This window comes from Phoenix dactylifera, chromosome 1, assembly GCF_051530095.1.
Source record: "Phoenix dactylifera cultivar Ajwa chromosome 1, Ajwa_hap1_PhDact_Kaust_v1.1, whole genome shotgun sequence".
In the NCBI taxonomy this organism is placed as follows: Eukaryota; Viridiplantae; Streptophyta; class Magnoliopsida; order Arecales; family Arecaceae; genus Phoenix; species Phoenix dactylifera.
In genome coordinates, this window is record NC_143190.1 from 22,284,823 (window position 1) to 22,297,451 (window position 12,629).

At 40.0% G+C, this 12,629-nt stretch overlaps 1 protein-coding gene and 1 non-coding gene across 2 annotated transcripts in view; both read right to left on the reverse strand.

Moving 5' to 3' along the window:
• Positions 1 to 386: 386 nt before the first annotated feature.
• LOC103696182 (indole-3-acetaldehyde oxidase-like) overlaps positions 387 to 12,629 on the reverse strand; it is a 112,254-nt gene continuing 100,011 nt past the window's right edge. Inside the window, exon 10 of the mRNA XM_089930497.1 lies at positions 387 to 642. Coding sequence (XP_089786623.1) covers positions 611 to 642 — 32 coding nt within the window. The 3' untranslated portion in view covers positions 387 to 610. The remainder of the gene's footprint in view (positions 643 to 12,629) is intronic.
• LOC120105743 (small nucleolar RNA R71) lies at positions 3,665 to 3,770 on the reverse strand. The gene has a single exon (XR_005508059.1). It is a non-coding gene; the product is annotated as a small nucleolar RNA R71 (small nucleolar RNA).

Genomic DNA, 12,629 nt, shown 5'->3' on the forward strand with positions numbered 1-12,629 from the left:
AGTCATGATATATTTTACTGAGTTGTAAATGACTCATAAAATAACATACAGAAAAATCCTATGCTCCATAGTATAATCCTATACTTAATCCTGACTCATCCTATTGCTCTGACAGGACTCTTATTTAACCTTTGCTCTGATACCAAGCTTTGTCACGACCCCCGCCCCGTTCCCGGCGGGCCGCCGCAACGGTCCTAGGGTGCGGGTAGGCATAAGGCCACCAGCCACCGCGTAGAACCCTACTACCTATCAATCATCAATAGATCTTGAAAAATTTGGCATGATACATGCACAAAATGACCACTTTTCCTATAGTGACCTGTCAGGATTATCTCAATACATACAACACACTACCTGTCAGAGCAGCAATCACATAATCCGTCACATAATGAACCTGGACAATATATATCAATACATTATCTCAGGCATATAACTCATCTGTATAAAAATCTGGTTCCCATTCCATCCATGGTCAAACCCATATCCACAACAGGATCTATGACTGTAACTATGCACTATATACAATAGAAGGTTTATAATACACCAAAAGGGTATAAACCTCTATCTACATTATACTATACTATGGAGCGGCACAGCTAGCAGGCAACCACTAATCCTGCTCTTCTCTATACAATACCTGCCCTGCAATCAAAAACACCAAACTGGGGAGTGAGTATATAAATACTCAGTGAGTGGAGTAGAGAGTACTATGCACATGAGACAGAATATAATCATGGCTCGAGATGAAATCTCAAGATCAATAACAACATGAACATGAACTCAACATAGAGAATATAGAGTAAATCATCAATATCACCACAATCAATATCAACTCATCTGAAGCATATATGGAATAATCAAGTAAACATATATGCTACTCATGAATATGCTCAACAGATCATAATGCTGGAACATACAAATCAGGTGTCAATATGCTGAAATCATCACTAGACAGCTATCGGGAGGTGGGTTTTACGCCCCAGGCGAACCAGCAACAACTCCCTACTGTCACATGCATATGCAGGATAAGACACCATATCGATAATGTAAATGCTAGACAGCTGTCGGAAGGTGGGTTTTACGCCCCAGGCGAACCAGCAACAACTCCCTACTGTCACATGCATATGCAGGATAAGACACCATACCGATAACATAAATGCTAGACAGCTATCGGGAGGTGGGTTTTACGCCCCAGGCGAACCAGCAACAACTCCCTACTGTCACATGCATATGCAGGATAAGACACCACACTGATCATATAAATGCTGGCCAGTATCCAGAACAGAAATCCATCTCACATCTACATACTAAACGGCACCTCGCGGGAATTCTACATCCGCGGAAAGCCATACTGCACCTCACGGGGTCTTACTATGCCCGGCGGCAAGCAGAATATAAGTCGTAGGACCGGCCGATCCTACGCCTAGGGCCGTGTCCCCCCTAGGAAGGGACTGGGCTCCGCCCACCCAGAAGGCTACTATGTGCACAAAGGCCGATGTTCAACCCCATCGACTATAGGTGTCCTGCAGATACTGCCAAACCATGCATAAATGCCATAATGCACCCTCCCAATACTCTACTAAAAAGGAGTATGATCAAGACTACCACTCACTCGATCATGACCCAATCATAAACTAACATCAGGGTTAGGAGTGAGGGTCAAGGAAGTGCAATACAACTCAATATACCACTAAGAAGGTTCTACAAATCTTTGAAATGGAGGAAATGAAATCAATTTACAAAAGAAGTTATTTCACAATTTGGAACCAATTTAATTACTCATAAAAGAGTATAATCAAGCTACGACTCACAAGTCTTTAAAATAGAGGAAATGAAATCAATTTACAAAAGAAATCATTTCATAATTCGGAATCAATTTGATTACTCATCAACCCCTCGTAATTCCTCTCAATGTTCCCTCAAATGCATGTACAGAATAATCAAGCATGGAGAATCAAGATTATAGAGGAATCTACTACAATATCAATCAATATGCTCAAGTGGAATCAATTCACACTTGGCGACATTCATGAAAATGAATTAAGAATGCTCATAGTGCAAAGTACATGACTCCCACTCACCTGTCAATCCGGCACAGCCCTGATACGCCTCCAAAAATCTACAGCAGACAGTGGGGAACTTCTTCCTCTTGTTCCCTAGCTTCTTGCCCAACTGTGACATGCATTTACAATACATTTAGTCTTGTATCAAGGGCCATAATCTACGTGCCAATTATAATATAGGGAACTTTAATTGATTCAACTCCCCCGTTCCCTAAATCTTTTCTTTTCTTTCTCTTTTTCTTTTTCTATTAATTAACTCATCATTTATGTATACTAGGGATTCCCTTGCATGAGTACAAGGTCCCTTTTAGCTTGATCTAGGCTTAATACCCTATTATGGCATGAAATCCCTTATTTTCCACCCGGATGAACAGTAACCCGAACTGACAGTGGGTTACTTCATCCCGGTTTTGATCCACTTTCAGGACTCCAAATTTGATGAAATTTTTACCTAACATTCTACACTCATAGAGGATTCCAAAGAGATAATATGCATCATCATCGGAGGCCGTTTGACCCCCTAAATAATTCGCCGATGTTGGGACTTCGACACAGTTTTTCCGTAGTGCCGGAAAAATTTGTTAAAATCCGATTCTTCCTCTTTTAACCACCTCTACAACCCTTATCCGACCCCTCTAGACTACATCCACCCTTTGTATAGCCTAATGTCATCAAAAGACTAGATAGGGACGGATATTTACCTTTTTTCTTTTTGGAAATCGAGGTCCTTGCGTAGAGGGGAAGGAGATCTACGTTTTTTCCTTCAGCTGGAAGTGCAACCGGGATCCCTTTCCTTCTTGAATCCCCTTCCTCTTCTTCTTTCTTCTTCTTCTTCTTCTCTTTTTCTTTCTTTCTTTCCTCTGTTTCACGCCTGAGAACCCCCTCCCTCTTTCTCTCGGTTTCATTCCAAAAGCCAGCTCAAACCCTCCAATTAAATCACATCAAAGCACTATTCACCTTTGTTTAATATTATTAATTTCCCATTTTGCCCTTGCCACTTCGATATATCTGCAATTATGCCATTATCTTTTGATTCCTTCCCTTTTTGCCCCTAACACTTCAACGCATCTACTATTATGCCATTAACTTTTGATTCCTTCCAATTTTACCCCTTATATCAATTTTAAAGGACTATTCTATCCTTTTTTTATATAAAAAAAATATTTTGGGGTTATTACACATTCGAGCTAAGATCAAAACATTAGGATCATCCCCACCTCTTAAGATGGCTGAAGAACAACCCAAACTCCTGAGGGAGTACTTTACTCCCACTATTTACACTTCCCCATCTTACATTCGATTACCCGAGGTAGCAGCTGTACAATATGAAATAAAGTCTAGTGTGATCCAAATGCTCCCATCTTTTTATGGGCTCACCAACGAAGACCCATACAAACATTTAGATGAATTTCTTGAGATTTGCACCACTGTCAAGATTCAGAACTTCACTGATGATGCCCTGAAACTTAGGTTATTCCCTTTCTCCCTTAAAGATAGAGCCAAACAATGGCTGAATTCTTTAGAAGCTAACTCAATTCGTTCTTGGGATCAAATGCAACAAGAATTCCTTAAAAAATACTTTCCTATAGGAAGAACGAACCAGTTTAGACGTGCCATTACAAGCTTCTCCCAAACCGAGGGAGAAGAATTTCATGAAACTTGGAAGAGATTTCGGGACCTAATCCGTAAATGCCCTCATCATCAAATACCTAAGTGGCAGCTAGTGCAATGTTTTTATGACGGTTTGACTGAACGAAACCGTCAGATGATCGATGCTGCATGCGGGGGGACTTTCATGCTTCGAAATGAGCATGAAGCATGGCAACTATTTGAAAATCTTAATGAAAACTCCCTCCACCATGCTTCATGTTCTCGTCAAGCACCCCCGAATTTTCAAAGAAAAGGGGCCATTTATGAAATAAGTCATTCTATGGACCTGTCTAGCAAGGTAGATGCATTGTCCCATAAGATTGACCAACTAATGATAGGAGGACATGTCGTTAGCTCTTCCCAAGCACAAGTGTGTGCTATCTGTTCTAGCCCATCGCATCCTATTCATGAGTGCCCCTCAGCACCCCAATATCCCGAACTCGTGCAAGAACACATCAATGCTGCCCAAACATAGCCCAGACCGGGTAATGATCCATTTTCCAATACATATAATCCGGGATGGCGGAATCATCCAAATTTTTCTTGGAGGTAGCAAGCTTCTAATACCTCCCAACCCTTCTCCCAAAATTTTCAAAACCCTCAGAATTTCCATCTCTACCGTCCCTTCACTCAATTTCAGCATCCTACTCCTCCAACCCAAAGAAATACAGCCTTTGATGAGAAGGTGTTGACTGCCTTTCAAGGTTTGGAGGCAAACACACAACTATTGCACTCTCACACGTAATCAATTGCTAAGCTAGAATCCCAAATGGGTCAACTAGCTAATGCATTAAACAAGTGAGAGGAAGGTAAGCTTCCAAGTCAACCAATGAGTAATCCTAGGGGACAATACGTGGCTCAAGAAACTCAACTAAATCATGAGCAAGCTAATGCTTTGACTACCCTAAGGAGTGGACGTATAATAGATAATAAGGTTGGGGAGGGTAACAATAAGGAAGGAGAAGAAAAAGAGAAGAATGTGTCACATGAAAACCCAAAACCTTCTTCAGCTAGTCCACCATCTGCCACAACCCACATTCCAAAGGCTTCATTCCCTGAAGCACTTAATGCACCCTCTCCCTTTGGCAAGAAGGGAACTTCATTAGAAGAGATGATGGAGGTCTTCAAACAAGTTAAAGTCAACCTCCCACTCCTTGATGCTATCAAACAAGTTCCCTCCTATGCCAAATTTCTCAAAGACCTTTGCACCCAAAAGCAGAAATCTAGGACACATGTGCCTAAAAAGGTCCTCCTAACTGAGCAGGTAAGTTCCATTCTCCAACACAACACCCCTCCAAAATTCAAAGATCCTGGCGCTCCCACTATTTTCTGTGTCATAGGAGATAACTTCATTGATCGAGCACTTTTAGATCTAGGGGCAAGTGTGAATCTTCTACCCTATTCAGTCTATGAAAAATTTGGGTTGGGTGAATTGAAACCTACCTCGGTATCTTTACAATTGGCTGATCGATCGGTGAAGATGCCAAGGGGGATGATTGAAGATGTTCTTATCAAGGTAGACAAATTCTATTTTCCAGTAGATTTTATCGTCCTTGACATGGAACATGTGCCCAACCTTAAAAAATAAATCCCTGTGATTCTTGGTCGTCCCTTTTTAGCTACAGCCAATGCATGTATCAACTGTAGAACTGGGGCAATGGATATATCATTTGGGAACATGAAAATTAAGTTGAATGTGTTTCATGCCGCTGACCAACATGTGAGGGAAGACGGGTGTTGCCTAATTGATGAAATGGATGATCTTGTAGAGGAAGTCCTTCCCTATATCTTAGCAAATGACCCCCTAGAGGCATGCTTGGCCCATTTTGACATTGACAACTTTGACTTAGACAAGGCTATAGAAGAAGTCAACATCTTACTCGACAATCAATCTCCCATGAGTTCCCTTCCTTGGAAGATCCGACCTGAACCTCTTCCCCCCATTGCTAGCGCACCACTTTGTCCTTCCATTGATTCTCCACCTAAACTTGAGTTGAAGCCACTTCCGACAAATCTTAAGTATGCCTTTCTAGGACCAGAAGATAGCCTCCCTGTAATCATCGCAGCCAACTTATCTACTGAACAGGAGGGTAAACTTTTAAGGATGCTAGAAGAGAATAAACATGCCATAGGATGGTCTGTAGCCGATTTGAAAGGGGTTGACCCCTCTGTTTGTATGCATCGAATTCATCTCGAAGATGATGCAAAGCCCACCCAAGAAATGCAAAGAAGACTCAATCCTAACATGAAGGAGGTAGTCAAGAAAGAAGTGGTGAAGTTATTAGATGCCGGAATCATTTATCCAATTTCTGATAGTAAGTGGGTGAGTCCGACACAAGTGGTACCCAAGAAATCAAGTATCACTGTGGTTGAAAATACGGAAGGAGAATTGATACAAACACGCACAACCACGGGTTGGCGCGTGTGTATTGACTACAGAAAACTTAATTCGATGACTAGGAAAGACCATTTCCCTCTATCTTTCATAGATCAAATTCTGGAACGGTTGGCTGGTCAAGGTTTCTACTGCTTCTTAGATGGTTATTCTGGATATAATCAAGTACCTGTTTACCCGGACGATCAAGAGAAAACCACGTTTACTTGCCCATTTGGGACATTTGCATATAGGAGGATGCCTTTTGGACTATGCAATGCACCCGCAACTTTTCAACGATGCATGATGGCCATTTTTTCAGATATGGTGGAAAACTTTCTAGAAGTGTTCGTTGATGATTTCTCAGTTTTTGGCCTATCTTTTGACTATTGTCTGGATAATTTGACCTTAGTTTTGAAAAGATGTAAGGAGACCAACCTAGTATTAAGTTGGAAAAAGAGCCATTTCATGGTTCAAGAAGGCATAGTTTTAGGACACGTCATGTCCAAGAGGGGCATTGAAGTAGATAAAGCCAAAGTCGATCTTATTTCCAATCTTCCTCCACCCAAAACTGTGAAACAAATCCGATCATTCCTTGGCCATGCTGGTTTCTACCGTCACTTCATTCAGGATTTCAGTAAAATTTTCAAACTCTTGTGCAATCTTCTGGCCAAGGACACTCCCTTTGTCTTTGATAAAGCATGCGAGGAGGCATTTGAAAATCTTCGCTCGAAATTGACCACTGCACCTATCATACGGCCCCCTAATTGGCCCCTTCCATTTGAATTAATGTGTGACGCATCCGACTATGCAATTGGGGCAGTTTTAGGGCAACGGCTAGATAAGGTACCTCATGTCATCTACTACGCTAGTAAAGCACTCTTAGATGCACAATTGAACTACACCACCACTGAAAAAGAATTGCTAGCTGTAGTATTCGCACTAGACAAGTTTCGATCTTACCTATTAGGATCCAAGGTTACCGTATTCACTGATCATGCTGCCCTTCGACACCTTCTTGCAAAGAAAGACACCAAACCCCGTCTGATTCGATGGATTCTTTTACTACAAGAATTTGACCTAGAAATTCGTGATAAGAAAGGAACTGCAAATGTCGTAGCGGACCACTTATCTAGGATTCTTCTTGAGCCCTCTCAAAATACCTCACCCTTACACGATTCTTTTCCAGATGATCAATTATTTGAGGTACAAGGAATAAAAACACCATGGTTTGCAAACATAGTAAATTACCTTGCCATAGGACGAATTTCTGATGATTGGTCAACTCAAGACAAGAACCGATTCTTTTCACAAGTAAAGTTCTATTATTGGGATGATCCCGATCTATTCAAGTATTGTCCCGATCAAGTAATCCGTCGATGTGTCCCCGAATGCGAATTTCAAAGTATTCTTTCATTCTGCCATTCACAAGCTTGTGGGGGATATTTTGGGGGTAGAAAAACTGCAGCAAAAGTTTTACAGAGTGGATTTTATTGGCCCACTCTTTTCAAAGATGTCCATAACTTTTGCCAAACTTGTGAACGGTGCCAACGGATGGGTACCATCTCCCGTAGAGATATGATGCCTCTCAATCCTATTTTAATTGTAGAAATATTTGATGTCTGGGGTATTGACTTTATGGGCCCTTTCCCACCATCCTTTGGTTTCGAATATATTCTTGTAGGGGTTGATTATGTTTCAAAATGGGTAGAAGCTGTCGCCACTAAAACTAATGACCACAAGGTTGTGATTAAATTTTTACATGAAAACATCTTTTGTCGTTTTGGCACACCCCGAGCCATCATCAGTGATGGGGGATCTCATTTTTGCAACCGGTCTTTCGAGGCTTTGGCTCGCAAATATAACATCACCCACAAAGTTGCTACCCCATATCATCCCCAAACGAGTGGACAAGTCGAGGTGTCCAATAGGGAGTTAAAACACATCTTAGAAAAAACGGTACGTCCCGATAGGAAAGATTGGTCTCAAAGGATAAATAATGCACTCTGGGCCTATCGTACTGCCTACAAAACTCCTATTGGCATGTCTCCCTACCGATTAGTTTTTGGAAAAGCTTGTCACTTACCGGTAGAACTTGAACATAGAGCTTTCTGGGCTATCAAAAAGTTTAACTTAGATATGGCAGTAGCTGGTCCTCACCGAAAACTCCAACTAAGTGAACTTGAAGAATTATGCAATGAGGCTTATGAAAATGCTAAAATTTATAAAGCAAGGACAAAGGCTTTCCATGATAAAAATATTAACCGTAAGTCCTTTGAACCTGGTCAAAAGGTTTGGCTATTCAATTCAAAATTGCGACTCTTCCTGGGTAAACTTCGCTCTAGGTGGGATGGACCATTCGTAGTGAAAAATGTTTCTCCTCATGGTGCAGTAGAGATCCAACACCTCAATGGTAGACCTGTTTTAAAAGTCAATGACCAAAGGTTAAAACCTTATATGGACTGTATTACCGATGGGCAATTGATCGAATCCCTTAATTTAACGAATCCTGTTTATCAAAATAATTAAGGATGCACTGTGTCTGGCTGAAGACAATAAACTTAGCGCTTGTTGGGAGACAACCCAATTCTCTTAGATTTCTTTAACATTGAGGACAATATTAGGTTTAGGTTTGGGGGTATTTTTAAGTATTTTTTTTATTTTTTGTTTTGTTTGCATCTCTTGCATTCATTTTCACTTCATAATGTCATGTTTATCAAAAAGAAATAAAAAAATAAAAAAATAAAAATATCTTTTAAAAAAAATGTGTTCATTTTCATTTTTTATAAAATAATAAAAAAAATTAAAAAAAAAGTTTTTGTTTTTTTAAAAAAAAAACCCATTTCTATACATTAATGCGAGAATGCTAAACACACAAGGAATATAAAATCTAAAAAGCCCAATGACTAGTCGGAAGTAATACAAATTTAAGTTCTTTTCATTAAGTCTCTCTTAGGGAGTTGTAAGCTAATTAATACTTCGGAATTTCACTACACACTGGCCGACACTTCTAAGGTCTAGGCTCGACATTATATTGATAGTATAGTAGCAACCTTGGACCCTGATGAATCATACTTATCTAATCCAAAAAAAAAAAATCATCAATAAAAAAGGATTTAGTCAGGAACATCGAAAAGGGCTACCTATTGTCAAAGGTCAGGTGGGCTTGTGATGAGGACTCTGAGCATAAGTCTGTAGGGGAGTCTTGATGCCCGACATCTTATGCCAACTGGTGTGAGAGTTGTCGAATTGCTCGTTACACGGAGAAATCACCACAAGAGTAAAAGTGCACAATATATATAAAAAGGAACCAAAAAAAAAACTCTCTATTGACCTTGAAAAAGACAATAGTGTGAAAGCCGTCGTTGTAAAAATTCGAGTAAACTGGAATATTACAGATAAAGCCCGTGAGGTACTAAAGTAAATATCCACAACTCTCGAAATCCTGCAGATAAAATGATTTTGAATCAGTGAACAGGTCCTTTTGACCAATCCTTGGAAACTACTAGTCTTTGCAATATTTTGTTGATCCGAACCCTTAGCTTGTGCACGGCCCAGATTTCACCAAGCACTCCAGTATAAATAAGTCTTACAACTCCCTAACGGAAACTTAATGACTTCAACTTGAATTGCATCTTGACCTAAGATTTGGGCTGACTTAGTAAATAAAACCATGTGTGCTTTGAAATTCTTATCATTTATGTATCTTAAATTAGATTAAAAAAAGAAGAAGAAGAAGAAGAAGAAGAAGAAGAGAGTTTTCGAAATTCTTAGCTAATATGCATTTGGAATTTAATTTTCACCTCATAGATCAATTGATTTTTTTTTAAATTAATAATAACAATAATGATAAATAGAAGTTTGTGGGTATCTTCACTGAAAATCCTCACGAGACTACAATGTTGGGTTTCCCAGTGCCCTAGGGCGCAGCAGAAGATACGGGATTATAAAATTTTCTTATACAACCCATTATATGAAACCCTAATAAGCCAAGATCGCCTTAATAGTATAACCAAATAATGTAGAAAATATAATCTTGGTATAGAAGAATACCTATCACGCTATATCCAATATGTCTGAAGACGTCCTAAAGTGCCCAAATGTTCACCCTCCGATGTTGATCCACACAGGAATGGGTTCAAGACTCTAGCTCCACCAAAACTTGATTCTAATTGTTCAATCCTTCCAAAGGATTTAATTGGCTAATTTTTCTTCACTTCCTTCTTCCTTTCTACCTCTAAAACATTCACTAGCCTTTTTGTCCTAAAGAAGACCCTCTTGTCTTGGGTTAGGACAAAAGAGAGAGGCTTGTAAGAAAGAAGGGATAAGGGAGAGAGAAGGAGAGGCTTTTTCTTGGATGATCTTTAGAACCCCAAGGCACCTCCTTATTTATAAGAGATAGAGGGATGCATCATAAAGGGATGCATCCCATCCACACACCTCATCATGATGAGGCATGTGCCAAGAGAGGCATCCCATCATGATGGGGTGCTAAGGAGAAGGGTGTATCAACTTCTTTCTCATGTCTCCCTCTTAAATCCTGATGATCCAAGGGCCCAAATGCAGGGAACCAAAGCCAATGGTCCAGATCTAGGCGCCATCTAATGGTCCAGATCAGGCGCTGAGCAACGGTCCAGATCTTTCATCCAGAGAGCCATCCAGTGGTCCAGATTCAGGCGCTAACCAGTGGACCAGATCCTTCATCCAGGAAGCCATCCAATGGTTCAGATGAAGGCGCCAACCAGTGGACCAGATCCTTCATCCAGGAAGCGATCTAATGGTCCAGAAGTGAAGGCCCTATCAAACCCAATCCAATTGGGTTTAACCAACTTAAAGAAAACATTAAACCTAATCAAATCAGGTCTAATTAAAGCCAAATGGATTTCAACTCTTGGCTAACCCATATTAGGTCATGATCTAATCATATTAGATCAACCTAATCTAAGAATCATATTCGAATTTAATTTGAATCATGAGCTAGGGTTTGCAACACGTGCTAGCATGTTCATCTTGCAAACATGATCTAATCCAATTAGACCCTTGATCAATTCCCTTGTGTGTGACCCATTGGGTTCCTTATCTTAGCCAGCAGTAGGTGCAGGTGCAAGTTGACCTAACCTGATTAGAATACCTCTAATCCAATTTAGGTTCAATTTAGTGCTAAACCTGACTTAGCAATCAGAACCTTTCTGATGCTTTGATCTAATCAAACTCTTTGATCCGATCAACCCACAAGACATGATTGACGTCTAGCAACGTATCATGTCTACCCGAAAGATGAGGAATGTATTGGACAAATCCAAACATACCCTTCAGTGGAAAGTTACGGTGCAATTCAATCCCTCAGTCATACTACATCCTGAATAAGTGCTCGAGTATGGATCAATATCAAACTCAATCACTTATTCATGTCTCTCTCAATCTTTTATATGATAATTCAAACAATGAAACATTAGAAACTCTTTCTAATGTTTATTTTGCTTTGATCAAAGGCTTCTTGAATCATCATAAGATTAGAGTAAGTAGGATGTTACCTTCTCTTACTAGAAGTGATTGATTCCTTATTGACCTACTCACAACCTTCGTACAAAATCCACCATATCCAGAATATCCCGTACACAACGCAATGTCGTGAATGAGGGTAAACCAAAACATAGCTTCAAGTGCACAAGGTACCATGGTGATCTCAGGTCTAAGGATCACTTGCACAACTCCCACTATGAGAACCATCTTTTGATAATTAAGTAAGAATCCATAAGATGTTCTCATGGCTGGTCATTTTAGTGAACTCATTCCTCTAATGAGCACCCACATCTTTGTATTAGTGTCTCACACAAGTGATTGTGAGATCAATCACCCTCTACATTGAGCATACATAAGATGTGCCAGTCTTTCCGGTAATATTGATCCCCGACTCAATATACCAATTTGACTGGGAATATTCTAAATTAGGATTTTAGGATTTTAGGTCTCACTGTATGATCTCATCATAACCCTAAAATCAATGTCCTAATTTATGGGGTTCATCATCCAATAATAAAATAGATAAGCAGCAAATGATGAAACACAATGCCTTTATTAATATATATCAAGTGTCAAAGTACATGATTTGGAGGATTACAAAGAGAAACCCATCAAATGATTGGCTTATAGGGCATCTACTCTTTCAATCTCCCACTTGCACTAAAGCCAATCGCCCTTATATTTTAACCCCATACAATCGAGGTGACGATTGAATTGCTGCTGTGGTAGAGCTTTAGTAAATGGGTCTGCTATATTGTTTTTTGTGTCTACTCGTTCAATCTTGACGTCTTGTCTTTCGATTATCTCTCGAACAAGGTGGAAGCGTCTCAAAATGTGCTTGGATCTATGATGAGACCTTGGTTCCTTAGCCTGTGCAACAGTTCCAGTGTTATCGCAATAAATTGGGACTAGTCCGGCAATCTCAGGAACTACACCCAGCTCTGTGATGAATTTCTTCATCCAGACTGCTTCCTTAGCAGCTTCACTAACAGCTATGTATTCTGCCTCAGTAGTTGAGT